The sequence below is a fragment of the Bombus vosnesenskii genome, unplaced genomic scaffold (genome assembly GCF_011952255.1).
Source record: "Bombus vosnesenskii isolate JDL3184/JDL3185 unplaced genomic scaffold, Bvos_JDL3184-5_v1.1 scf7180000013299, whole genome shotgun sequence".
In the NCBI taxonomy this organism is placed as follows: Eukaryota; Metazoa; Arthropoda; class Insecta; order Hymenoptera; family Apidae; genus Bombus; species Bombus vosnesenskii.
This window is the reverse complement of record NW_022882949.1, coordinates 905768-929354: the sequence shown is the minus strand read 5'-3', so window position 1 is coordinate 929354 and position 23587 is coordinate 905768. Positions and strand designations below refer to the sequence as shown.

Genomic DNA, 23587 nt, shown 5'->3' with positions numbered 1-23587 from the left:
GACTAATTGTCTATGCACAACTAAGTCCAATTCCGGTGCCACTAGAACATCCTGCGTCGTGCCCTGTGTTCTGTACTCAGAGACACCATCTAATGGTAGGTTTCTGAATCATCTTTACGCGGCATCGATCGACAAAAGTGATTCTTCTAACGCGCGGATTTTCAAATTTTTCTTTGCGAGATTGCATTAATTTCATAATATTGTTGATTTTAATGGACAGGAATTAATTTTGTAGCGATAAATGAACAAAAAATTCATATTTGTGTTGAATAGATAAATATATTACACTCTCACTTACAGCACACTTTTTTTAGAAAATACATCAAACTTTTATGAATGTTTATAGACGATACAAAACGTTTGAAGAATCTTACCTCGATGCAACGATATTATATTGTCAAAATATTCGTACTTCAAATTTTTTGTATTTACATGCACCGATGAACGAAAAAATTAATAGAATTGTAATATTCTTCTAAGCATTTCTTAAAGTATTTCTCAACGAAACGGACGAATCAAATCAATAATTTATAACTATATGAATATGAGACGAGATGTATTGAACAGTGTAAATATTTTTATTTATTTCTCTAGATTCTAGAGTAGTGAACGAAATAGGGTAGTAAGTACTACTGTGAATCTATCACATGTGTATATTATAGTAAGACTTTTTCCATAGTTATTTATTTTAGAAAAATACATTAAAAATGCCAGACTAACAATTATGTTAAACGCAATAGGCAATACTAATATGTAATGTTATTTAGAAATATATATTAACAATTTCTATGTAATAAAAACATACGCTATAAGATTTTTTATTTTACATACAAAACGATTTCAAGTAATTCCTTAATGTAATAATTCAGAAATGTACATACATGCATTGCCCATTATGTTTACAGCTAATGTAACAAAAAATCTTACAATCAAGAATTAATTTAACGTAAGTGTCACAAAAGTACTATTAGTACTGCTAAGTGCCAAGTGCTCACTGACTATATGCATTATATACCGATATGTATATAATTATTATTGTTTCATTATGTTCAAACAAAGAACGTTAATATAGATTGTATGTGGTTTCATACCATTAACATAGGTACGCGTGTATTATTATACACATAGTGACATGTTTAACATGCAATTAATCTGAAGCTTGCACAAACAGTATTGTTGCGCTTATTACTTCCCAGTGTACACAGCCCTCTTCGCTTTTTATTCTCTACATTTATTAATGAGTCATACTACGAATAAAAACAAAATAAGCAAAGAAAGAAGAAACAGAAATCAAAGGGCAACATCTTTTGTGAAAAGCAGATCAGTACCTAGTCAATCATAATTTCTTTAAACAACAGAAATATTCAAGGATTTTTCAAAGCTTTTTAGTTGTCTTTATAAAGGAATTATATAAAATATTAGATAGTAATTTGAAACAAAACTTTATGAAATTAATAATCTTAGAAGCTTTTGTTTCTGAACAAACTGTGAATATGGTGTTCATTTACAGAAAGGAACATTTGATCTTTTACATTCATTCTTATTTTTATTTTACAGAATATTCAAATGACTCACTTTGATCAGAATTGTAAAATCAACAAAATTTGATATTTATAACTATATCATTTGATGTAAAACGAATGTTGAATCTTGATTTAAAATGTAAGAACTACTTTCACATAAAAAGTATTTGTTAGATTTATGTCAAGAAATTAAATAGTGATCCCTTTCTGCAATATTGTCACACATTTTCTTCAGTACAATCGCCAATTATGTGTTGTGATATCTGAATATAATATTGTGATGAATGTATAGTGATTGCAAACGAAGTTCTCATAGACATAATAAAAAATTTGTACTACATAAACTTTTCTTTAAGATCTCATAATTGTATCTGTGAAATCAGTAACAAAATAAATAATAAAGTTTCTAACATATTTTTCAAACATATATAAATATAGTTTCAAATCTAAACATAATCAATACCAATGATACCTTCAATGTAAAACAAACATATAATTTAATATTTTGTATATTATATATCTTCGAATCTGCAATGGAAATATATTTTTTTATAAAAATATAAGAAAGTATTTAATTTTTTCATGTGAAAGTTTTCAATTACTCCATCTAATTAAAAGTAAAATAGATGTAGTTTGAATGGAGAAAAATGTAATTCTATACACTGGAGTAGAACAAGTTAATTTTTTCTATAATTTTAACGATAAACGAAAGAAAGTTGCTACTATAAGTTAATAAAACAAATAAAATTGCACCATTATTCATAATTTTTTTTATAAGAAACTAGTTATGTTCTGAGATTACATTTCTTTCCATGGTTCAGAGTAATGTGCCTCTGCAGGATTCAAAAATACTGAACTCAATATGTGCAACTGTACAAAATGTTTTATATGGTCTTGTATGTGTTGCTATGTATGATTCAAAAGGCACATTTTAGTTCGAAAGAAATAATATTCTACATGAACATATCTAGTTTTGTGTAGCAAGGCAAAAGAATAGTTTTAATGAAAAAGATCAATTTTCCTTTGATCTCTACATTTCATAAAAAGTCTATGTCATTTCCACTAAAACTGGAATTATGAATATCTATACTACACATTATTTCATAAAAAAGAGAAGAACCCAAAGACTATTGTAATGCATAAATCACTATACTGTAAAGAGATTACAACTTGATCAATGCTTGATCAATACTCAGCTTGATCAAATTTTTTTATCACATGTACAAAACATTATTAATATTAAGTGAGTAAATTTTTTTTTAACAAAGAAACAAAAACTTTCCACTAACAGATGTTATATCAAATGCAGCAAATAGCTATATCAAGAATATAAATTTTCGTCCATAAAATAAAATACATATCTCACTCACATCCTGCTGTGAAAAATATTAATTTCATCTTCCTTTTTTTTTGTTTTTTCAGTACAGAAATAAGAACAGTATGCCAATAATACATACGTTAATTTGTGTCTAGCATAGGAAATTAAGATAATAGTTAAGAGGAAGCCAATGTGACTGTTTCTATTTCTCGTAAGTCCGTAAATCGAACATGTTTACAAATGTGAGAGCTGCAGCTCGCATAACAGTCTGTTTACATTATTTTGTTCACTTTCTAGTAACAAATAATTTTAAATCAGTGGCTCTCAGACTCTGTTGCACTAGATAAACATAAATTTACAAAAAAGGAAACTAAAAAATAAAAAATCATAAAAATTCCTTAAACCTTTCAAACATATTAACTGCTACAAACATACCAATAGTTTGAAAACCACTGTTTCGAACGAGTCAATTAGTCACAGCAAATAAATTAAAATGCAATGGTTCTTTTACCAGGCACAAATGGAATCTATAGTTAATTTTCCACTACATATTGTCAAATAAAGGAAAATTTTATACATTATTAAATTTTCCTCATTTTACCTTTTCTCTCTTTTTTTTTTAATTTTTCAAGTATTCAAAACTGTAACATTTTGTACTTAAAATGTGAAATAGGACTCTTAGTACTGATTTAAAAAAAGATAGAAAAATAAAATAATTTTTTTAACTTTACAAAAAAAGGGAGAAAGTTAACAGTCATGAGAAAAATAAATTTCTCAATTACTTTTGCTCATAATCTCATTAATGTATCAATTTTGTACAAATTGTATTAATTTGAGAACCAATTATAAATGATTATTCAAAAAAATAAATTTAAAAAAGGAAAAAAAAAAGAAATCCAAAACTGGAATTTGTATTTTAAGACTTGGAACCAAACTTGACATCGTATTAATATTATGATATAACAAAGTGTGATATGATGTACAAGTAACTGTGTTTTATTTAGAAACATATTTTCAAATATGAAAACATGAATCGCAAACGGAAGTACAGTAAGAAAGCTAAGTATTTAAAAAAAATTTTGTTTTATCAGCTAAAAATCAATTATTATGTATATATATATATTTATTTATATTTATAATTAAGATATATATATTTATTTTAGAAGCAATATATATCTTAATTATGCAATATTTTAACAGAATATGTTAATTTTATGTATGCATAACACCTATATGTATCCGTATATTTTCATCATGTAACCTTGTTGCAGGTTAAATAGCATTCTTTCCGAATGTATCAATAATATAATATTCTTTGCTTCATTGTGCAAACATATAAACAAAATATACTACATCCTGTCATGTTTATAAAACACTGACATTAATTTCTGTTAAATTTTAACAAATCTACTCTCGTTCGTCTAATTTGTTCTTGTCAATGAATGTCCCCATTATGATATCTATAACGGAACATCGATCAACCTTCCACTGGTTTTATAAATGTAATTTCAATGCGGCAGCTAACTCTCACTTCTTCCATTGATTTTTCTTTATGATAGACTCCCTACTGCAGCTAGTAAAAAATTAAAACGATGCGACTTCCTGCATAACTAAACATGAATTGCTACATCATTATGAAGATTTCTTTGAAATCTTACATTACCAGGTATGTAAATATGAAACCGGAATTTTTGTAAATTCGAAGTATTGCCCATCGCTAGCTATACATTTTTCCCACCTGTCTGGCAATTGGTGGATGCCACGCCAAAAAAACTGTCGCTCTTTTGAGGCAAACCAGTCATCGAGCCATTTTCGTACATTTTCGTAAGAAGTGAAGTGCTGGTCAGAAAGTGCGTGTCCCATCGATGCAAATAAATAGTAATCGGACGGAGCCAAGTCTGGTGAGTAAGCCGCGTGCGAAAGTATTTCCCAACTGAACGCTTCAATCGTTTCCTTGACCGGTTTTGCTGTATGTGATGGTGCATTATCATGAAGCAAAATTACCTTGTGTTGCCTTTTTTGATATTCTGGTCGTTTTTCACGCAAAGCTTGATTCAAATTGATCATTTGTTGTCGGTAGAGCTCAGTATTAACGGTTTCGCCAGGTTTTAACAGCTCATAATAGATCACATCCTTCTGATTCCACCAAACACAAAGCATTGTCTTCCGTCCATAGCAATTTGGTCTTGTAATCGATGTCGGTGGTTCACCTGGAGCTACCCATGATCTTCTACGCTTAGGATTCTCAAAATATATCCACTTCTCATCGCCAGTCACAATTCGGTGGAGAGATGACTTTCTTTTATATCTGGCGAGCAGCATTTCGCAAGTGGTTTTTCGGTTTTCCTGTTGTCTTTCATTCAGTTCATGTGGAACCCATTTTCTCACCTTCTGGATCCTTCCCATGGCTTTCAAATGTATGGAGACGGCTTCTTGTGTCACGTTTAATTGATCAGCGAGTTGTTGTTGCGTTTGAGCGGCATCCTCATCCAACAATGCTTGCAATTCGCTGTCTTGAAACTTTTTCGGTGGTCTTCCACGTTCTTCGTTCCTCACGTCAAAATTGCCACTTCTGAATTTTTTAAACCACTCAAAGCACTGTGATTTACCAAGAGCATGCTCACCGTAAACTTCGACAAACATTCGATGCGATTCTGTAGCAGTTTTCTTCAAATGGTAACAGAAAATCAATGCTGTCCGTAAATCGTAGTTTCCAGGCACAAAATTTGACATGTTCAACGCTATTACAAACTATGCTGTTGTATGAAACTTGTATTGTTCTGAGTCGAAAATGTTTGTGAGATGTCAACAAAGACTTTTGGCATCAATGACGCAGTTTAGTGATAACTACATTATCAGCAAATTCCGGTTTCATATTTACAGGCCTGATATTTACAACTAGTTTTTTACCTCCACGTTAATAATAATTTCAGGAAAAAATACATTCCCATAGTTAAAGAATTAATATTAAGTATGAAGACGTTTTAAAGACATAGTACATGAGGAAGTAGTAAATCCACTTTTACATTAATACCATACCAATAGGAGAATCTTTCATGTTAATTAGGGACGATAAATTTCTCAATCTATTCATTCGATAATGCATGTTGTTTTCTTTTGATTTCGTTTCGCAAGAGCGATAAAATGTTTTTTAGGCAAATAGTAGAAATTTCACGTACTTTCATTCATTTTGTTGACAAAATTTAAACATGCTGATGCATGGAAGTTCGCACGAAAAATTATTTGCACATGTTAAAAAGAACATGTTCCGACAAATAATGGTCAGATCTAAGAAGTACATAACTTAGTAAGAATCACTTATCTTACTATTATTTCTTAGAATTATCCTCTTCACTTGACCAATGTTTTTCCTGTTCTTGCAGTTCGAATTCCCATCGTAATTCTAATTCCCGCATATCATTTGCGATACCTGCTTCGTAGGTATCTTCCTAAGAACCAATTTTAAGTTTTATATAAATTTTTAATCGATTATTTTTACAATAAGCAGATTTGATATACTTAATTTCTTTCTTCCAATGCAGTACCACAACACCATAACTTACTTCTTCGGGCTTATAATCTTGACTGAAATTTTGAGAACTAAGTAAATTGTTCGACGATTGAATCCAAGGTACGGTACCGTATGGACTCCAATTTCGTACGTCTTTTTCTTTTTCTCTGATGCCAGCTTCAATCATTTGTAATTCTTGTGCTAACCTTTCCCCGGCCGTAAAAGTTGCACCTTGTGTGGCAAGCTAAAAATGTTTTTACATATTAATGTTATTAAATATTTTATTTGAAAGCAAACAGTAAATGAATAATACCTTCAAGTCATTAATCTTCTTCTCAAGATGTTTTAATTGTTGTTTTACCTTTTGCGACTCAAGAATTAAGCTGGAATAAATTTAATTATAATAAGATTAAATGTTCCAAATAATTAACAAGAAAATAATAGTGTATTAAATATTAGCTTACTCTTTAGACATACTATCTGGTCGAGGAAGTTGTGTGTGCGTTGACGTATCGGATATATTACGACCAAATGTAATGTAACTATCTTCAAAATTACTGTTATTGATAGCCTGTATTCCTCCATTTGCACCAATTGTAGCATAAGCTGTAATAGAATCTTATATTTTCTAGTGCTCTTTCTCTTGCTCCCAAAAACATTTTTCATTACACTTACGTTGATTTCCATAATACCAAGACGTAATAGAATTTGTAGTTGGCATAGATCGATAAGCAGATATTGTAGGAGATGTTCCTCCATCTGCATAGAAATTAGTAGACTGTACGCCATTAGTAGATCTAAAAGAAAATTATTTTGTTATGACTTAATATCATGTATTTATTTTTCGTAAACAATATTTCTTTACTTGATAAAGTTATAAAAAGAATTATTACCTGATTAAGTTTTTGGATAGTTTAGAAATTGGTCCATATTTACTATTCGATGATGCATCAAATGGCACAAATTCATCATCGAATAGAATGGGATCTGCACAACGGAAATTATTGTTGCAATTTATATTTGTTGAAGAAACCATTGGATTGTTTGGTGTGTTTGTCCATATAGAGAAATTCGATGATATTGTGTCTCCTTGTATGTCGTAATTCTGTAAATAGAAAAAGAGAATAATAAAATATATGTTCCAAACTTTCATTGTAATTTCAGCACTGAAATATTACAATTGTACCGTTTTCATCTGTGGCCCTTGTTTGTTGACAATCGTTCCAAGTTGGTTTAATATTTCCACCTTGCGTTGCAGTAACATCGCCAATGTTTTTGCAACAGTTCGCTGCTATAGTATACGAGAACATTTTAACATGCAATATGCAGAAATATTTCAATATATACAGTAGAAGTTACTAACATATAAGAATAATCATATTACCTTTTTAGTATTAGATATTCCATTAGTCATATTAGATGAAAGCTGCGACGAATCCCAAATATTAAGATTAGGTGCAGTGTAATCAACAGGTGTATTAGGCATAATATAATGAGAACAATGTACGTCAATATTTTTCGTTGGTACCACAGGTAACATTCCTTGAGGAGATGGTAGCATATAATTCGTTAATGATCCGATAAAATTGTTTTCATTTGTTGGGTTGTGATGTTGTATTGGATTAACTTTATTCATAGAATTAAAGCCTGAAAATGATATAATTGTAATTTTTCCAATCAATGTTTTGTATTATTTATTTTATACAAACACTTACTTTCCCTATGAGTATTATCATGCGACTTTATGGAATGATAAGATAAATCGTCATTTTGTTTAAATGTCTTATTATTTGATCCAGTAACTGATTTGTCTGTTTTTGCATCCGAATGGTTGATTCCAGGTAAACTTGATCTGAGACTCAATTTCCGACTTTTTGATCTATATCTAATAAGAGAATAGATGTACATACATAAGAGATACATTTATACAGAATTTTCTTAGAATTTTCTTGAACACGTACATGTATACTTACTTATCTAGTTCCATGTCACTATGAGCAAATGTACAATTAGTAGACCTAGGACAAGAGCCTCTAAGTGCGAGATCTCGACACATGCTCACTTTATATTTTGGTTGTCCAGGACCTACATTGTGGGTACCATCTTGTGTTTTCCGATTACCGTGTTGTTGAATGAACTCTACTAACGCTGCGACTACAGTTCTAACAGCTTCTAATGCTGCTCGACATTCTGCTAATGTAGGAGGTTCAGTTTCTATAACAAAATTAATCAGTTAAATGAATCCGAAGTTAATCCAAATATTTAATTTGTTTAATATAATGTTGCAATGTAATGGATCATACCTGGGCTAGGATCTATTGCAGCTAGCAATTCTAGTTGAGGTCTTAGACTACTTAATTGTCCAGGATCAGGAGTACGTTGAAGAGCAATAACCAATTCTTGTACACTTTGAGCAAAAGATTGTGGAGTTTGAAGTTTATCTATAATACTTTGCATATGAGATTTATGGCTTGTATCTCCATATAACAATGCAGACCATTGATCAGGTGCTATTCTTAAACCAGCTTCAGTCGCAATTTGCACTATTTGAGCATCATGCTCCCTCCTCAAAGCTTCATATGTTCTAAACTCTTCTTTTAATTGCATTAATGATGAATCTCCTTCTCGTTTAGATACCTATTCAAACATTCTATTTAAGTATTGTTCTTAATAACAAATATTCATTATTGCAATTGAAGAATAATTCTTACCTTAAAACAACTTGCTCTATACAACAATTGTACAACATGTCCTATGCTAGTTTTAGAAGCTTGAGGAAAATGTGATTCTAGACGTTGAACTACAAACATAACTAATACTTTCCTAGAAAGAGCAGATCCATCTTCCAAAGCCAATAAAACAAGTTTTAGTACTTCTTCTTGCATTGCTGCAAAGAAATGTTTATTAGTATATATTACTTTATTCATATTTTTCATTGCTATTGAGTTATTTGATAGCAACATACCTGGCCCAAGAAATTGACATCCACGAGCTCTTACAGCAGCCCATAGATTAGCATTAAGTTGTTGTGGATTTTGATGTTGTAGTATCAACTCTGTAACTGATCTTTCACCCAAACTTCTAGCTGCCCTTACTGCACGCGCTCTTCCTTCTGGTTCAACCAACTGGCAACCAACTAAAGTTACCAATTTCCTTTGCATAGGTCGAGAAACAAGTCCAACACCTGTTGTTTAGTTAAACATAGGCTCAGATTATGTAATGTTATTATAGAATTATCTACACAAATAACCATTAATATTAATATTACCTGTAGCTAAAGAAGGATTTGTCTGACATGGTTTGAGATATAGAGCAAGTTCCTCAATACAACGTTTTGCAACCAAATAATTAGCATGGTCTTCAGGTGGTAGCAATTTTTGATAAGCTGTTGCAACATTTGTGGGAACAGGATTTCCCACCAATTGTAATAAAGCTTCATTTACTGGTAATCTTTCTATTTCTGTATTAATAATACTCTAAAATATGTAATATAAATAAATTATAGTTCATAACAAGAGGTAATTTTATATTAAATATTTTAAATAACAGAAGTCAAATATATAAATATACAAGTTTATTTGTATGATAATAATAATAAAACTATTTACTTGATCAAAAGGGCATTGTTTACGATGTAAATTTGCAAGGCACGTACGACATATGGTATGACCACATCCTAACGATATTGGACCACGTATGGCCACATCAAAGTCATGACAGCAAACTGGACACGAAAGAAATTCAGTCCACTGTGGTGCCTGTATTGGCATTCTATAACAAGATCATATTAAAATATTCCTTTCATTGTTTAGTTTCACAACTTTCTGCAATACCATTACTTCTTAAGAATAATTAAAACAAATTTCACATCTATAATTAAAACATTTAATTTAATTCCTATATAATAATTCATTTACATTTATTTAAAGAAATCGTAGAAACAAGAAATTACGGAATACATCTCGCAATAAGATGAACTAATTTCGTGGAAACCTATAAATTTAGCAAATTATTAGAAGTAAATTTTATTCATTAAATTTTATTTTACAAGTTTCTAAAACCAATAATAAATCTAAAACAAAACTTGGTTTTGATTGCAAAACATTTTTCTATAGCTATAAATCTCTTCGAAACAATAACGTTTTCCTATTAATTGTTTTTTATACGATGATTATAGTTTTCCTTTGATCCCATAAAGCATGAAATCAACTTTTGTCTCTAGAAAATAATACGAAGAAATTATTTCGTATATAATTTTAATCACGCAATTAGATGAAAAATTTTTTAATCGTTGTCGCTATTACTCGTGTCCGTCGAATGTCTGCTCTACATAGAATAAGAAAAAAAGAAATGATATCCGCTTATGCCACGAGGAAATATGTCGATGTATTGTTGTTAAAATAACGAATAATTAATAGAAAAATTCACCTCGTTTTTGCCTTTACAAAACATCACATTAACTACTCCGTTACTTCGCATACAGTTCTGCCATCGAAGCAGGAACAGATGAACCAGAAATCGTAAGATGAGCTCAGCACGATATTCCTCACGTATACTTTTTTACCTCACTAGCACCCATGACGAAAACAATCTAGAAAAATAACGTCCCAACTCCTCTCGACAGAGAGCGCTATAAACAACATAATACCAAATTTTCAAAATTTTACGAATTGCAAATTTAATATAATTAAAATATAATATACATATTATATGTTTATTATAATATAACTAGTTATAGTTATACTAGTTATAACTAGTTTGCGAATTTGTATGAAAATTCAGATAGAAATTGTTTTACCTGTGCAATTCTGTGCAATTTTACACTTTTACGTTTCCTATAAATGCATAAAAATCTGCAGTCTATTCATAATTAACATCTCTTTAAAATAGTTTCAATAAACATTGATATATTTTTTAACATTGAAAGATTCGAGATTTAGTTCAATTCATTGGTATTTGTAATATATTTATAAACTGAAAATTTAAATGAATTTTCTAAATAACGATATATTAAAGATAAAAAAGTATCCAAGTCACTGACTGATTATCGTATTTGAATTAGGTTTGCGTTAAATTTTCTAAACAACGATGCACCAAAGATACAGGTCACCGAATGGTTATTGCGTTTATATTAGGTTTAGGATAAGTTCCCTAAACTACGATTTATGTAAAGTAAAAAAAGTATCCAAGTCACTGATTGGTTATTGTATTAGTATTTTTATTCATTTTATTAATGCAATATATTTATCTGTTTCAGATAATCATAATCGAGTTTCACATCTAGGAAAATTCTAAATATACGATTTGTTTCCCTTGGTTCTCTGTCTCGGAATATATTGTATTACTGACATTACCTAGTTTCTGAATGGGAAAGACGGTGAATATGCGTTCTCTTCACACAAGATTCGTATGAGCTTCAATATACTGAGCGAAGTTTGACTTCAATTTGACTGTGATTATTGATCAAAATCATCAAATAAATAGATACTTTGCCCTGACACGCTGGCAAGATAAATTCTAAATAAACATGATATCGCCAATAGATGAACCTTTATTCTCTGATATTGCACTTCGTATGCTAATGAATACCGTTTCGCATCCTATCGAATACGCTAAAGTTTTAATACAGGTAACAAATATACTTAGTGGATAATTGACGCAGAAACTAAAATTGTTCAAAGGAAACTTATAATTTTTATTTATAACAAAATAGATCGGATATGAACCGATTCCACCACGACCTACAACTACTTTATTTGGACAACCGGCTTTAGCTTTACCTAACGTTTTTCAGTACGGTAAACAATTTTATTTATAGTCATTCTTTAGTGTCATAAATAAATTAAACTATGAGATTTTGAAATTACTTTGTCATTTTGATTGATGCAAACTGCTGTTTCTTTCTCTTTCTTTCTTTTTTTTTTAAATTATTACTTTACAGTTAGATACATAAAGAATGTAGATGGATTCACTGGTTGCTACCGTGGTCTTATTCCAAAATTATGTGCCTACACTGTGAGTGCTGTAGCTTTTGAAAAAGCTTCTAAATGCATTAAATTTAATGATGAACCGAGTAAAGAAATTTATGATTGCGATTTAGAAGAAAGGTAAATGTATAGATATGTATATCTGTATGTGTAACATAAAGTTTTCAAATGATAGTTATAAAAATGCACATTACATTTTTTTATAGTCAGAATCATAAAAAATGTATATATGAATTCATACGAGACCTAATTAGTAGAATGATTGGAATTATAGTTAGCCATCCGTTAGATGTTATTGCGTTAAGGATGATGGCACAATTTGTTGGTGGAGAAACAAAATACAAGTATGTAGATACCACAATATAGATAATAGAACTCAAAATACATGTATAATATATTTTGCTATTAATCATAGATGCATTATTTCTTTGTTTACGTTAACAGCGGATTGTTTAGATCGTTTGTAGAAGTATACAAAGAGAATGGAATCATGGGATACTATGCAGGATTATTACCTCGGCTCATTGGAAATGCTGCTGTATTAATGCTAGTCAGTTCATCTACTTATGTTATTGATAAATACATTATAAGTGATAGAGAATTGAAACCATATGCAGTTTCTGTCATAAGGGTAAACAGATTAATTATTTAATTATAATATACATATCATGACAAATATTACAACTTATTCTTTACAGTTTATAGTAACAACAATTACATATCCATTTTTAGTGGTATCACACTGTATGGCAGTTAATAATTGTGGGTAAGTTGATTTGAAATAAAGATAATTTTGTATTTATTTTAGAAGAGTTAAAATACACATTAATTTAATAAATTTTATTCATCAAGATTAATTGCCGGTCTTCCTCCACAAATGCCAATTTACAATAGCTGGTTAGATTGCTGGTCTCACCTTTCAGCTACCAACCAGTTAAAAAGAGGAAACAGTCTCTTATGGCGTTATTATATGGGGCCACAAGTGATAATTAATGGAAAGCCAATACCCATTAACAAATACAATTTCCACTTGCAAAGTACAACATAGTAATAAGACATTGCATTTATTTGTATTTGAAAAACTAATAGTAAAATCACTTCTGTGCTATATACTTTTTTTTTAAATTTGCTATTACAGTACATTGTTACATTTATATATTCCTTTAAATCAATCCTACTTGTTATTACACCAAATATTGATTAAAAATATTTTTCTTTGGTATATATATTTTATCAGAAAATATAATTCATATTGAAAACTGAACCATAAGTATTTTAAACATGTACAAGTATTAAAGAGTATTAATGAGTACAGTTACTATTACTAGCTTGGTAACTGACATTCCCTTTGGCGTGCAATAATTACATTTAAATTACCATTTAAATAAAGTAATATCTTTAAAAAAAAAGAACATAATATAGAAGTAGTTACCCTAATTAATTTTTTTGTATCTGTATCGCATTCGACAATAACTGCTCGAACATTATTGAATTTTACAATATGTCTTATGTATAAAGTGTATAAATTGGTATTGTACCACTTTAAAAAGTTCTAATCTTATATGAAAAAACTATTTCCTACAAAAATTATCTTTTATAGTATCTGTATATATACTATGAAAATAGATAAATATAACAAAAAGTAAAATTAAGTTATGCAATCAAAATTCGTTTTATATACACTTTCATTTGTTTAAGATTTATAAATATACATCTGCTTGCTACAATAGCCATTCCATAATTCTTTTATGCAAAATGTGGAGATTAAAAAGAATATTTGATAAAAAGTAAAATTCTTGAAAATAAATAAGTATTCAAGTATGTACGATTTTCATTATTTATTATTTTGATAATTTCAATCAATTTACAACGTGATTATGTCATCAGGCATCAAGAAGTTTGCATATTGGATTATCGAATTGTATTTGCTTTTTTAAACATCCTACAAATACTATACTGAAGCCTACATTATTATATAGTACGCCTTTTCGACTCTTGTATAAAAAAAATATCGACTCGGAGTACAACTTTAAATACATACACATGTTTCATCAAATATCTCATTTGAACTTTAATCTATCTCTGTAATGCATTAATATGAATGTGAATATTGAACAAAGCCATGAATACATCTTTTTAATGTATATTTGTCCATTTTAAGTTCTACTTAATTAAAACAAACTTGTATTGAAACTTTGTGTTATTGAATAATAAGGGCATTGTAATTTTTACTCTAATAGTAATGTGAAATCAGTTATCCACAATTCATGTTCCAGTCTACAGATATTGTTTCAATAGTAGAAGAAACATCACTTACTGAGCTTAATACTTGATACATATTATAGTTATAATCTCTAGGCATTATAAGATTCTTGTCTCAAATTTCTACTCTAATTCCTTTATATTAAATATCATTTTTGGTTTAAACATGTTATTTATACATTTACTTGCGAATAAAATTATATAATATACTTCATTGTTTTTTGTTATACAAATCTGTTTGATTATTAAATTGATTCGTTTCTAAAATACTTTAATGAATACATCCATAAAAAAATAAATCTGAGAAAATTAATTTGGTCAATCTGAAATGATACATTGCATATCTAAAACCTTCATGAAGGTAAAATATTCAAGTTTGAACAATTTATTAATGTTACATTTCGCATTATTAACATCAAAGAATAAAAGGCATTTGTGACGTTTCTCGATCGGCGAATATATTTATTACTTATTTTCAACTTAATGTATAAGGATATTTATGTATAAGCATAGCAATTTAAGTATGAATAAGCCTAAAAATTGACGAAGAACTGTATTTCTTAATTTTAATGCAAGTTAAAGGAATGTATTTTTCCAAGGTAAATTTACGTAACTTCTTTTCTTTTTTTTTTATTTTATTTATCGCTAGATCTTTCTGCATCTATGCAATTCCATGTCTTTTAATATTTTGTATATAAGGTAATCGTTCTGTTTTACTTCAATTTTCCTGAAAATTTAATGTTATGCAACCACAAGACAGTATCACTATAGATGTACATCATTTGGTTGATCTTTTTTTACAATGCAATAAAGATTCGAACCATTAACATTTAATATTTATTTAACAAATATTACCTTATGCTAGTAAATATAACAAGTGATTGCTATCAGGTTTATATTATCACGACAATATTTAATAAGTTTCATACTCTATATACATGGTGAAATACTGTATGTCCAGGAATGTTTTACAGAACCAATTAGTATGAAGCATGTTTTTCGATTGTAGTTACTTTAATCTAAATTATGTCTTTGTACATTTAAACAATAAATATGTAGCATATCAGAAAAACTGTTCAGTATTCACATTCCTTGGCAAAAGTTCTAACAAATACCTTGCAAGTTTTTTCATTCAGGAATCTATTTCAAGTACTGCGTAATGAAAGATTCCTCTTTTTCCATCTTTAAATACTACGTATGTACAACAATACATATATCATTGATCGTTATAAAAGAACGGAACTTAAAATAAATAAAGTACTAATATTACTGTGGCAGTATAGTACTTAACTCATTAATAGAATGTATCTTCTTTGAGAAGATATGATCATTATCTTATGATAATCTATTAACTAAAATTTTGTTGTTTCTATGTTGACATTGAACAAATAATATGTTACCAACTTATAATTGTTCCCAAAATAACTAATTAACAATGATTTAAACTATACAGTTTGTCTTAGAATGATACATAATATAAAAATTCAAATTTATTAACAATACCTGACAACTTTAGTTGATTTTATGCTAAATAATATTAAATATTTTGAGATATAAAACATAAATTTCTGTTGTATGATTTCATCATCTAATAATAAACTAGAATATACAACGTTTAAAGATTTGCGTGAAAATAAAATTCTAAAACAATGTCCTTGTAATGTTAATCTATCTGTAATTACTAAAAGAATAAATATCCATCAATATCTATAATGTAAAATTATTTGCTTGTTAAATACTTCTAGAGTATGGAACTTTATGTATATTCTTTTCATACCATACCAATGTAATGTACATAATGTATCAATAGTTCTAGAAATTTTCCGAGAAATATACGCAATATTGAAAATATAATAATCGTTATTCAACGGATTTTATATGTTCATAGTAACAAAAATATCTTTTTTTCTAGTATTACATTTACTATGGAAAATTGACTCATATTTTTATACATATGTATGATGGCCAATTTTTTATTATACCCCAAAATATCTTGTATATCCTGTTCGTCAGAGGGAGGGATTTAAAAACATATACTTTAAAAATTATCTATACATTACGCTAAAAGTTTACATACCTATTCGTTATGCTGTTGTAATGTCTTACATTCATATTAATCTTCATATAATAGTTCAAAATTTTCTTTCAAATATCTACCAAATATTACAAATAATGTTAGTATATAATTCGTTATCCTTCTGCATAAAGTTCCATCATCTTATTGTTCTTTGAAGTATAACTTGAATTTATGACGAATATTATGCAGTTATCTTTAGAATTATGCGATAAGTTATATAGATATAATTTCATTATTTAAAATATCGTTGATCGTTTGATTAGGAATAATATACATGTATTGAAAATGATAATTCTCTATTATACATTTTAAATAATTCGTGTTTGACTATAAACGTAAATTAGGCCATCGCAACAGTGCAATAAGTTTCGTTCGATGCGAATGGTTACAATTATTCGTAATTAGTGCATATAACATACACAGATTTCTATCTGGATGAAGACATTTACTTTAAATCCTTTCGCCTATTTCAAGGAAATAAGATAATAGTACGTATATGCACGTTTCAACATTCATTATTCATCTCTCGTTCCTATTGTAATTAACATTTGTTTTTACTACTACTTCTTTATGTATATTACAATGTAGATATAGATAAAACAAATGATAAAACTTTTGTTTATCTAAATCCTCGTTTAATACTCATTGCAATGTCATGAATCATTTTCTGCATCATGAAATACTATAACTATCAAATGAATAGATTAATTATTTCAAGTCTAGTTCGACTTCTGGACTCTCTAATGAAAAAGGTTTTAAATTTTCCACTATTGGTGTTTGATCAGGATCGACACGTATGCGGATTCTATTTGTTTCTAAAGACCGCGGAAGTGTACGCGGAAGATCATCTTTGTATGAGCCAGACATAGGCGATGTATATGGTACATAAATTCGTACAACATCTGGACTTGGTTGATGAGGCGTTGCCCTAGGTGTGGGTAAACCACCACTGCCAGAGCTAGCATTAGAAATATTACTTTGAGTATCAAGACTATTGTCTAACGCTTGAGACCGTGTCGCCGAACTAAATACAGAAAGGTCAGCTGTCGAGGTAACAGATGTATCTGCCAATGACCGGCGTGAGCCATTGGGAGAGGCCCCATCATCAAGACTTGGATCAAATGAGAATTTGCTTCCTGCACATATATGTAATTTTTATTATACTGCAACAGGATATCCGAACAATCGTGTTTTCACAAAATACTTTCACATAGTAAGTGTAATACATTTGATTTAAAATCTGTATTAATTAAAGCTTGTCTCTAAAATCACACGCCTCACGCTTTTCTTTATGAATGAAATACTAATTAATTGACAATTAAGTTTAACGTGATTCTCATAATTTAATATTACTGTTACGTAACAAGAATATTTTAAAACGTGCACTGATATTTTAGCCTTTTTTCTTTTAATACTTTTTTGTATGAAATTTCCTGAGTATTCTAAAATAATCACAGTCTATTACTCCTTACTTTTTATTTCATAAAAAAATTATCAATGAAAATTTCTGATACAATCTTAAAGGCAAGTGTAGTTTCATTTTAAATGATGCTAAATCTATATAAAAAAATTTACTTACGATTATATAGCAATAATTATAATACTTCAAAATATGGCTTATATAATATTTCTGTAAAGTTCTATTTATATATGTATACGTTTACGAGCATATATATATATACGTAATTGAGCAATATCATACTTTTTAATCTCAGAACCTTATCTTTGAAAAGTACCTTACAGTCTAGTATTATATATAACCATTATATCAATCTCATCTGTATCTGTACTTTTATCTTTCTCCTCATCCTTAATAATACTCTCTTGTTTAGAATGTAGAAGGCAAGTATCTGTGTTACCATGTACTATGTTTTCACTATATCGTAACTCACCGCCAAGACCACAACTGGTTTGTTCAACCGGTGTTGTACTTTCTCTACCATCATCAGCGAGTACAAGATCTCTACGTTGTGTTATAGATTCTCGCATTACGTGTTGTGCTTCGCTAAATTCTTCAGTACGTCTCCCAACCTAAACATATTAAAATATGTATTAAACACGAGGTTATTTTTATTAGTTATTTCTAGATTACCTTGCTTGCAAAAGTAGGTTCCTTAAATGTGCCAAATGGGAATCGTGGTAATTCGTGTGGTAAGGGAGGGCCAGGATAATCCAACTTGGCACGTTTTAGTTCTTCCATACTACGTTCCATAGTACTTATTACTGTATCATCATCAAAGCAAAAATCTTTTTCTAATTTAATTTGCAAATAATTACAAAATTCATCTAAACTTTCCATCGGCATAAGAAAACGTTTATGCATTTTCATGACCGTGTATGCCATAGCAGGTAAAATGCGATCCCCATCTAATAAAAATATATCCCAAATTCGAAGTCCGAGGCTCACAGGTGTCTGTTATAAATAAATAATTGTATTTAGATACCGTATGGTATGTATTAGGTTGTCCTAAAAGTCTCTTTTGTTTTATAAGGAAATAATAGATGCACGACATTTTTTGTTTTATTGGAACAAACTTTTGTCCAACAGAACAAAATGGATCATACATAATTCAATAAAATAATATAAAAAAAAAAATGTTGTGTATCTATTACTTGCTTATAAAACGAAAGAGACTTTTAGGACAACCTAATAGAATAGATTTTATAACGATTTAGAAAACAAAGTATAAAATATTTTCTTACCCTCTCTTGGAAAACAACAAAAAACCATTTTAGCGCATAAAGAATAGAATCACAACCACATTTATCGAGTTTCCGTTTTAATTTTGGTAAAAATTTATTCATAATTTTATCATGATGCTCTATGAAACGATTTAATTTTGGAAATCCGTCAACATAAAATCCTATAAATATAAATATTTGTTTAATATTAAGCCAAAACATTTTTTAATATTGAATTTATGATACAAGTTCAGACCATGCATAGTATATTTTTTATCAGCAAGCAACACAGAAAGACCCCAAAATGCATCTTCTTCATCCATATACAATAAAAGTAATCCAGCTAATACAGACATCCCTTGACAATAACCCACTTCCATATTGTACATACTATAGGCAGCCAATACATAAAACATAGATCGTTGTTTTATGCTATACCTTTCTCTGTAGAAAATAATTAAAAAATTAATATAACTTTCAATAAATGTATACTAAGTTTTTATGCATTTTTAGAAATCTTTTATATAATTCACACACCTATAATTGATATGATCTCTATATTGTCTAGCTACATCAGCATCGATTTGTCTTATTTCTGTAGACCATTTACGTGCAAGTTGTAACATCTCTTCATATTTACCAGCTTGTTCTTTCTTTAAATTTTTAATACCCAATAACAATGCCCACACTTGACCACGAAATCTATTAGGAATTCCTTTATATACTCTGCGCCTTAATTTTTCCTTAGTTGAAGAACTATCCCATTGTTTTGTCATTTTCTCCCATTTCTTTAGTCTTTCCATTTCCACCCGGTGAGTCTTAATCTCATTAGGATCTGGTTTTTGTGGCAAACGTTTGTCACTAAAATATAAATGTTACATGTTAATGACAAGATAACAATAATAATTACTGTATATTATTATAATAATTACTGTATGAATCCATATCTGTCTGTGGTATGATATACTTCAAAGGTAGGATCTTCCCAAGGATCGATTTCTGCTCCATTTTCTCTACCACGGTCGTAGCAGCTAAATATTCTATCTCGCTCTGCAGCAGACCGTTTCAATAATTCTTCCTCATTCATCCCCCGTGAGAATTCGCAACCAGATTCTTACAAACATGCCGTCTTGTTAAGAGGATTCTATTCACCCTAGGCTGTTATCTACAATAAAAATTTTTATATTATAAACAATCTTGATAACCTTTAAAATTTTTATATACAGTTTCATATACCAACATAAACTCTAACAATACGTACATTTTTGAACTGTTAGTAATATATCACTGATAAATTAAATACAAAATAATCGCAATTTCGATCTTATAAAGAAAGAAGTACTAAATATATCCTAGGTTATTGTTGAAATAAATAATGCACTGTTATTTTTATACATATACGAGAAGGTGAACCGCAATTTTATTTTATAAATTTCGACGTTCTAAACTTAACGTACTACATATTGACAAGAAGCAAGGTTATATACATAGAAAATAAGTGATACTCTTAGTAATCAATCTGGATCTTACCGCTAAGAAACTGATTATATTAATATAAACACTGCATACTTAAGAATTAACTAGTTTTCTTCGTTTCATATTACATACATATAAGAAATCATTTCTTCGGAAGTCACTCGTTCAGCAAAACTACCGTACATACATACATACATACATACACACATACATACATACATACATGCAACTTCAAGTCGGATTTAGATGTTTCCATTCTCTTTTACGTATAAGTGTTGCCAACGCATTTACTCTAAACAAAGGCTTTTGCCAAGTTATCATCTGAATTATGTTGGAAATACCTTTATCACACAATATTTTTATTTATTATTATTATTATTACTATCATTATTTTAGTATCACTAAGGTGTGTCGTCGAGTATAATCTTTATGTTTGTATGGCAAAACATATAACTCAACTAATTTATGTTCTATCGACTTATAATTAACGCTGTTTACATATACATAAAGCTATTTTACAATGTCCACTTATTTTTTACTAAAATAAAAATACTGCAATTATTCTACCTATAAATGAACAGTCTTGTACACTTAAATAAAAATTCTATTTATAGTTTTGAAATGTAGACAAATTTTCTTCTTAATATCCTTATAGACACTCTGTTTATCTCTACTCCTTATCAGATTCCTTCAGAAATCACAATGTAATATTGTGAACCTCATGTATAATCAATTTATTTTTATTTATTTATAAATGCTATTTATAAATACTTAAGCCATAGATCTACTTGTGACAAAGCTTATAATATGTATTAGAAATTTATATAAGAGCAATTTTATATATATTTAATTAGATATTTAAAATGTAAGATAAGTCAGGTCGCAAATTAAAACTTTAAATTTCAGTTGTAATAAAGAAAAAGAAGTGAAGGATGACGAAAATGAATGAATTCCTCTCTTTCATTATTAACATGGTTGTAGAACTTGTTATAGACTCATAATTTATTTAATTTTAATTAAGTAATTCATCGTATTAGTAATAGGTTCATATAGCAAAAAACCAATGGCGCATAGGTTAGTGTATTATCAACATTTAAGTTATATTGTAATCTCAATTTCCCTTTGTTAAAATTGCTAGAACTAAATAATACTAGATAATATCTTTAAATATATTGTAAATTGATGTATAAGAAATTAATCCTAAAGTTCTTAGAAAACCTACTTTAAAGCAAAGAAACTTCAGTATAAAAATAAATTCTAAGTTCATAATAATATGAATGAATACAAAGGCATTAAAGTTAGAGAAGCTTTATCATTAACATTAGCTACCAAAGATTATAAGATAAAAATTATACTAAACAGGTGTATTTAAAAATGGAATATATATATGAAAAAATACAATTCAAAGAAAAGGAACCAATTCTCCTTCCCACATACATTTATTTTGCAATATTCAAAATTCCTAATGTAGCGTTACAGACGTAATTTCGATTACTCAATAGTTTTCAAAAATAAAAAATTCACGTGTTGTATAAACCTATAAAATTCTTATAGAAAATAACAAATTTGTTATTTTAACTATTCAAATACTTTTAGTATAAAAAATTCACATATCAAATCTATAGAATTCCTATACAAAATAAATATTACTTCATTTAATCAAATACTTTTAGTATCAAAAATTTACGTTAAAATACAAATTTTCAAACAGATATGTTCCCCTGTATAAAAGTATTTGTGGCCCTGAAAAGGGCCATTTATGTTATTAGTCTGAAGTCTAAGCCTTTTTTTCGGTTTTCTTTGGCAGAAGTACAGCCTGAATATTTGGAAGAACACCTCCTTGCGCAATGGTAACACCAGACAGAAGTTTATTTAATTCCTCATCGTTGCGGATGGCAAGTTGCAAATGTCTCGGAATAATTCTAGTTTTCTTGTTATCTCGTGCGGCGTTTCCCGCCAATTCGAGAACTTCAGCAGCCAGGTACTCCATAACTGCAGCCAAATAAACTGGAGCTCCAGCACCGACTCTTTCAGCGTAATTTCCTTTTCTCAAAAGTCTGTGGATACGACCAACTGGAAATTGCAGTCCAGCTCTGTTCGAACGAGACTTCGCCTTAGCTTTAGCTTTTCCTCCTTTCCCACGACCAGACATTATCGGTTAACTTTTGGATATAAACAAACAGATCACTAACGTTACAACTGTTCGCTGCAACAAGCAGGAAACTACTGTTTTCGACTTTACCATTTCAGCTATTTATAGGCGCAGCGATACCTACTCCCGGACCAATCACTAACAAGTTCTATTGTGATTGGTGACAAGAAACAGATGTTTCGTACAACCGCTTTATGTCCTCTCTCTCTCTCTCTTTTTGCGCTCTTTCTCTTTCAGCATATGTAATTATTTTATTCTATAACCTGCAAAAAATATTAGGGTAAATAGTTTAATATATCTACATAAACTATCTTTGTTCGAAATTTCTATTTAAAAATAATTTCCATAAAAATTTCGTAAATATGAAAGTACGTACATATATCTCATAACTTTCTTTTCTTTTCTTCCTTTTCACTTTTTCAACAACATTATTTCTTAGGATTTGGCATTTTTGAAAATTACAAAGCCATTTTAATTATTTTTTTATAGTAGCAAGTAATAGTTAAATAATACTGTAGTATAACTGTATTTAAATAATATTTTGTCATAGATCCTCGAGAATCATAAACTATTCATTACGAGAAATTATTAAATAGCTG

The 23587-nt window shown here is 29.1% G+C and overlaps 4 protein-coding genes across 6 annotated transcripts; 1 reads left to right on the top strand and 3 right to left on the bottom strand.

The window, feature by feature from the left end:
- Positions 1-5973: 5973 nt before the first annotated feature.
- LOC117233841 (roquin-2) lies at positions 5974-10957 on the bottom strand. The gene is made up of 16 exons (XM_033494460.1): positions 10781-10957; positions 9961-10123; positions 9621-9828; positions 9318-9536; positions 9064-9239; positions 8656-8989; positions 8326-8566; positions 8068-8237; positions 7737-7999; positions 7539-7643; positions 7246-7457; positions 7028-7149; positions 6817-6958; positions 6666-6735; positions 6405-6596; positions 5974-6290 (listed from the first exon to the last, which is right to left on the bottom strand). Exons 2-16 carry the CDS (start codon positions 10120-10122, stop codon positions 6171-6173), a joined length of 2736 nt encoding a protein of 911 aa, XP_033350351.1. The 5' UTR covers position 10123; positions 10781-10957; the 3' UTR covers positions 5974-6170.
- A 325-nt stretch (positions 10958-11282) lies between these two features.
- Positions 11283-13736, top strand: LOC117233844 (mitochondrial carrier homolog 2-like). The gene is made up of 8 exons (XM_033494470.1): positions 11283-11414; positions 11610-11981; positions 12066-12150; positions 12294-12459; positions 12546-12683; positions 12784-12970; positions 13038-13105; positions 13192-13736. The coding sequence occupies exons 2-8, from the start codon at positions 11880-11882 to the stop codon at positions 13385-13387; spliced, it is 942 nt and encodes a 313-aa protein (XP_033350361.1). The 5' UTR covers positions 11283-11414; positions 11610-11879; the 3' UTR covers positions 13388-13736.
- Positions 13737-14158: 422 nt separating this feature from the next.
- On the bottom strand, positions 14159-21036 carry LOC117233842 (USP6 N-terminal-like protein). Of its 3 annotated transcripts, none has more exons than XM_033494462.1 (8): positions 20891-21036; positions 20293-20525; positions 19898-20221; positions 19617-19804; positions 19382-19542; positions 18771-19091; positions 18571-18709; positions 17387-17814 (listed from the first exon to the last, which is right to left on the bottom strand). In XM_033494462.1, the coding sequence occupies exons 2-8, from the start codon at positions 20445-20447 to the stop codon at positions 17387-17389; spliced, it is 1716 nt and encodes a 571-aa protein (XP_033350353.1). In that variant the 5' UTR covers positions 20448-20525; positions 20891-21036. The 3 variants fall into 3 exon arrangements, with proteins under 3 accessions (XP_033350355.1, XP_033350353.1, XP_033350354.1); XM_033494463.1 differs by having other exon boundaries at positions 20969-21036; XM_033494464.1 differs by lacking the exon at positions 20891-21036 and having other exon boundaries at positions 14159-17814; positions 20293-20447.
- A 1196-nt stretch (positions 21037-22232) lies between these two features.
- On the bottom strand, positions 22233-23087 carry LOC117233846 (histone H2A-like). Its single transcript, XM_033494471.1, has one exon. The coding sequence runs from the start codon at positions 22986-22988 to the stop codon at positions 22614-22616; it is 375 nt and encodes a 124-aa protein (XP_033350362.1). The 5' UTR covers positions 22989-23087; the 3' UTR covers positions 22233-22613.
- Between the last annotated feature and the right edge of the window lie 500 nt (positions 23088-23587).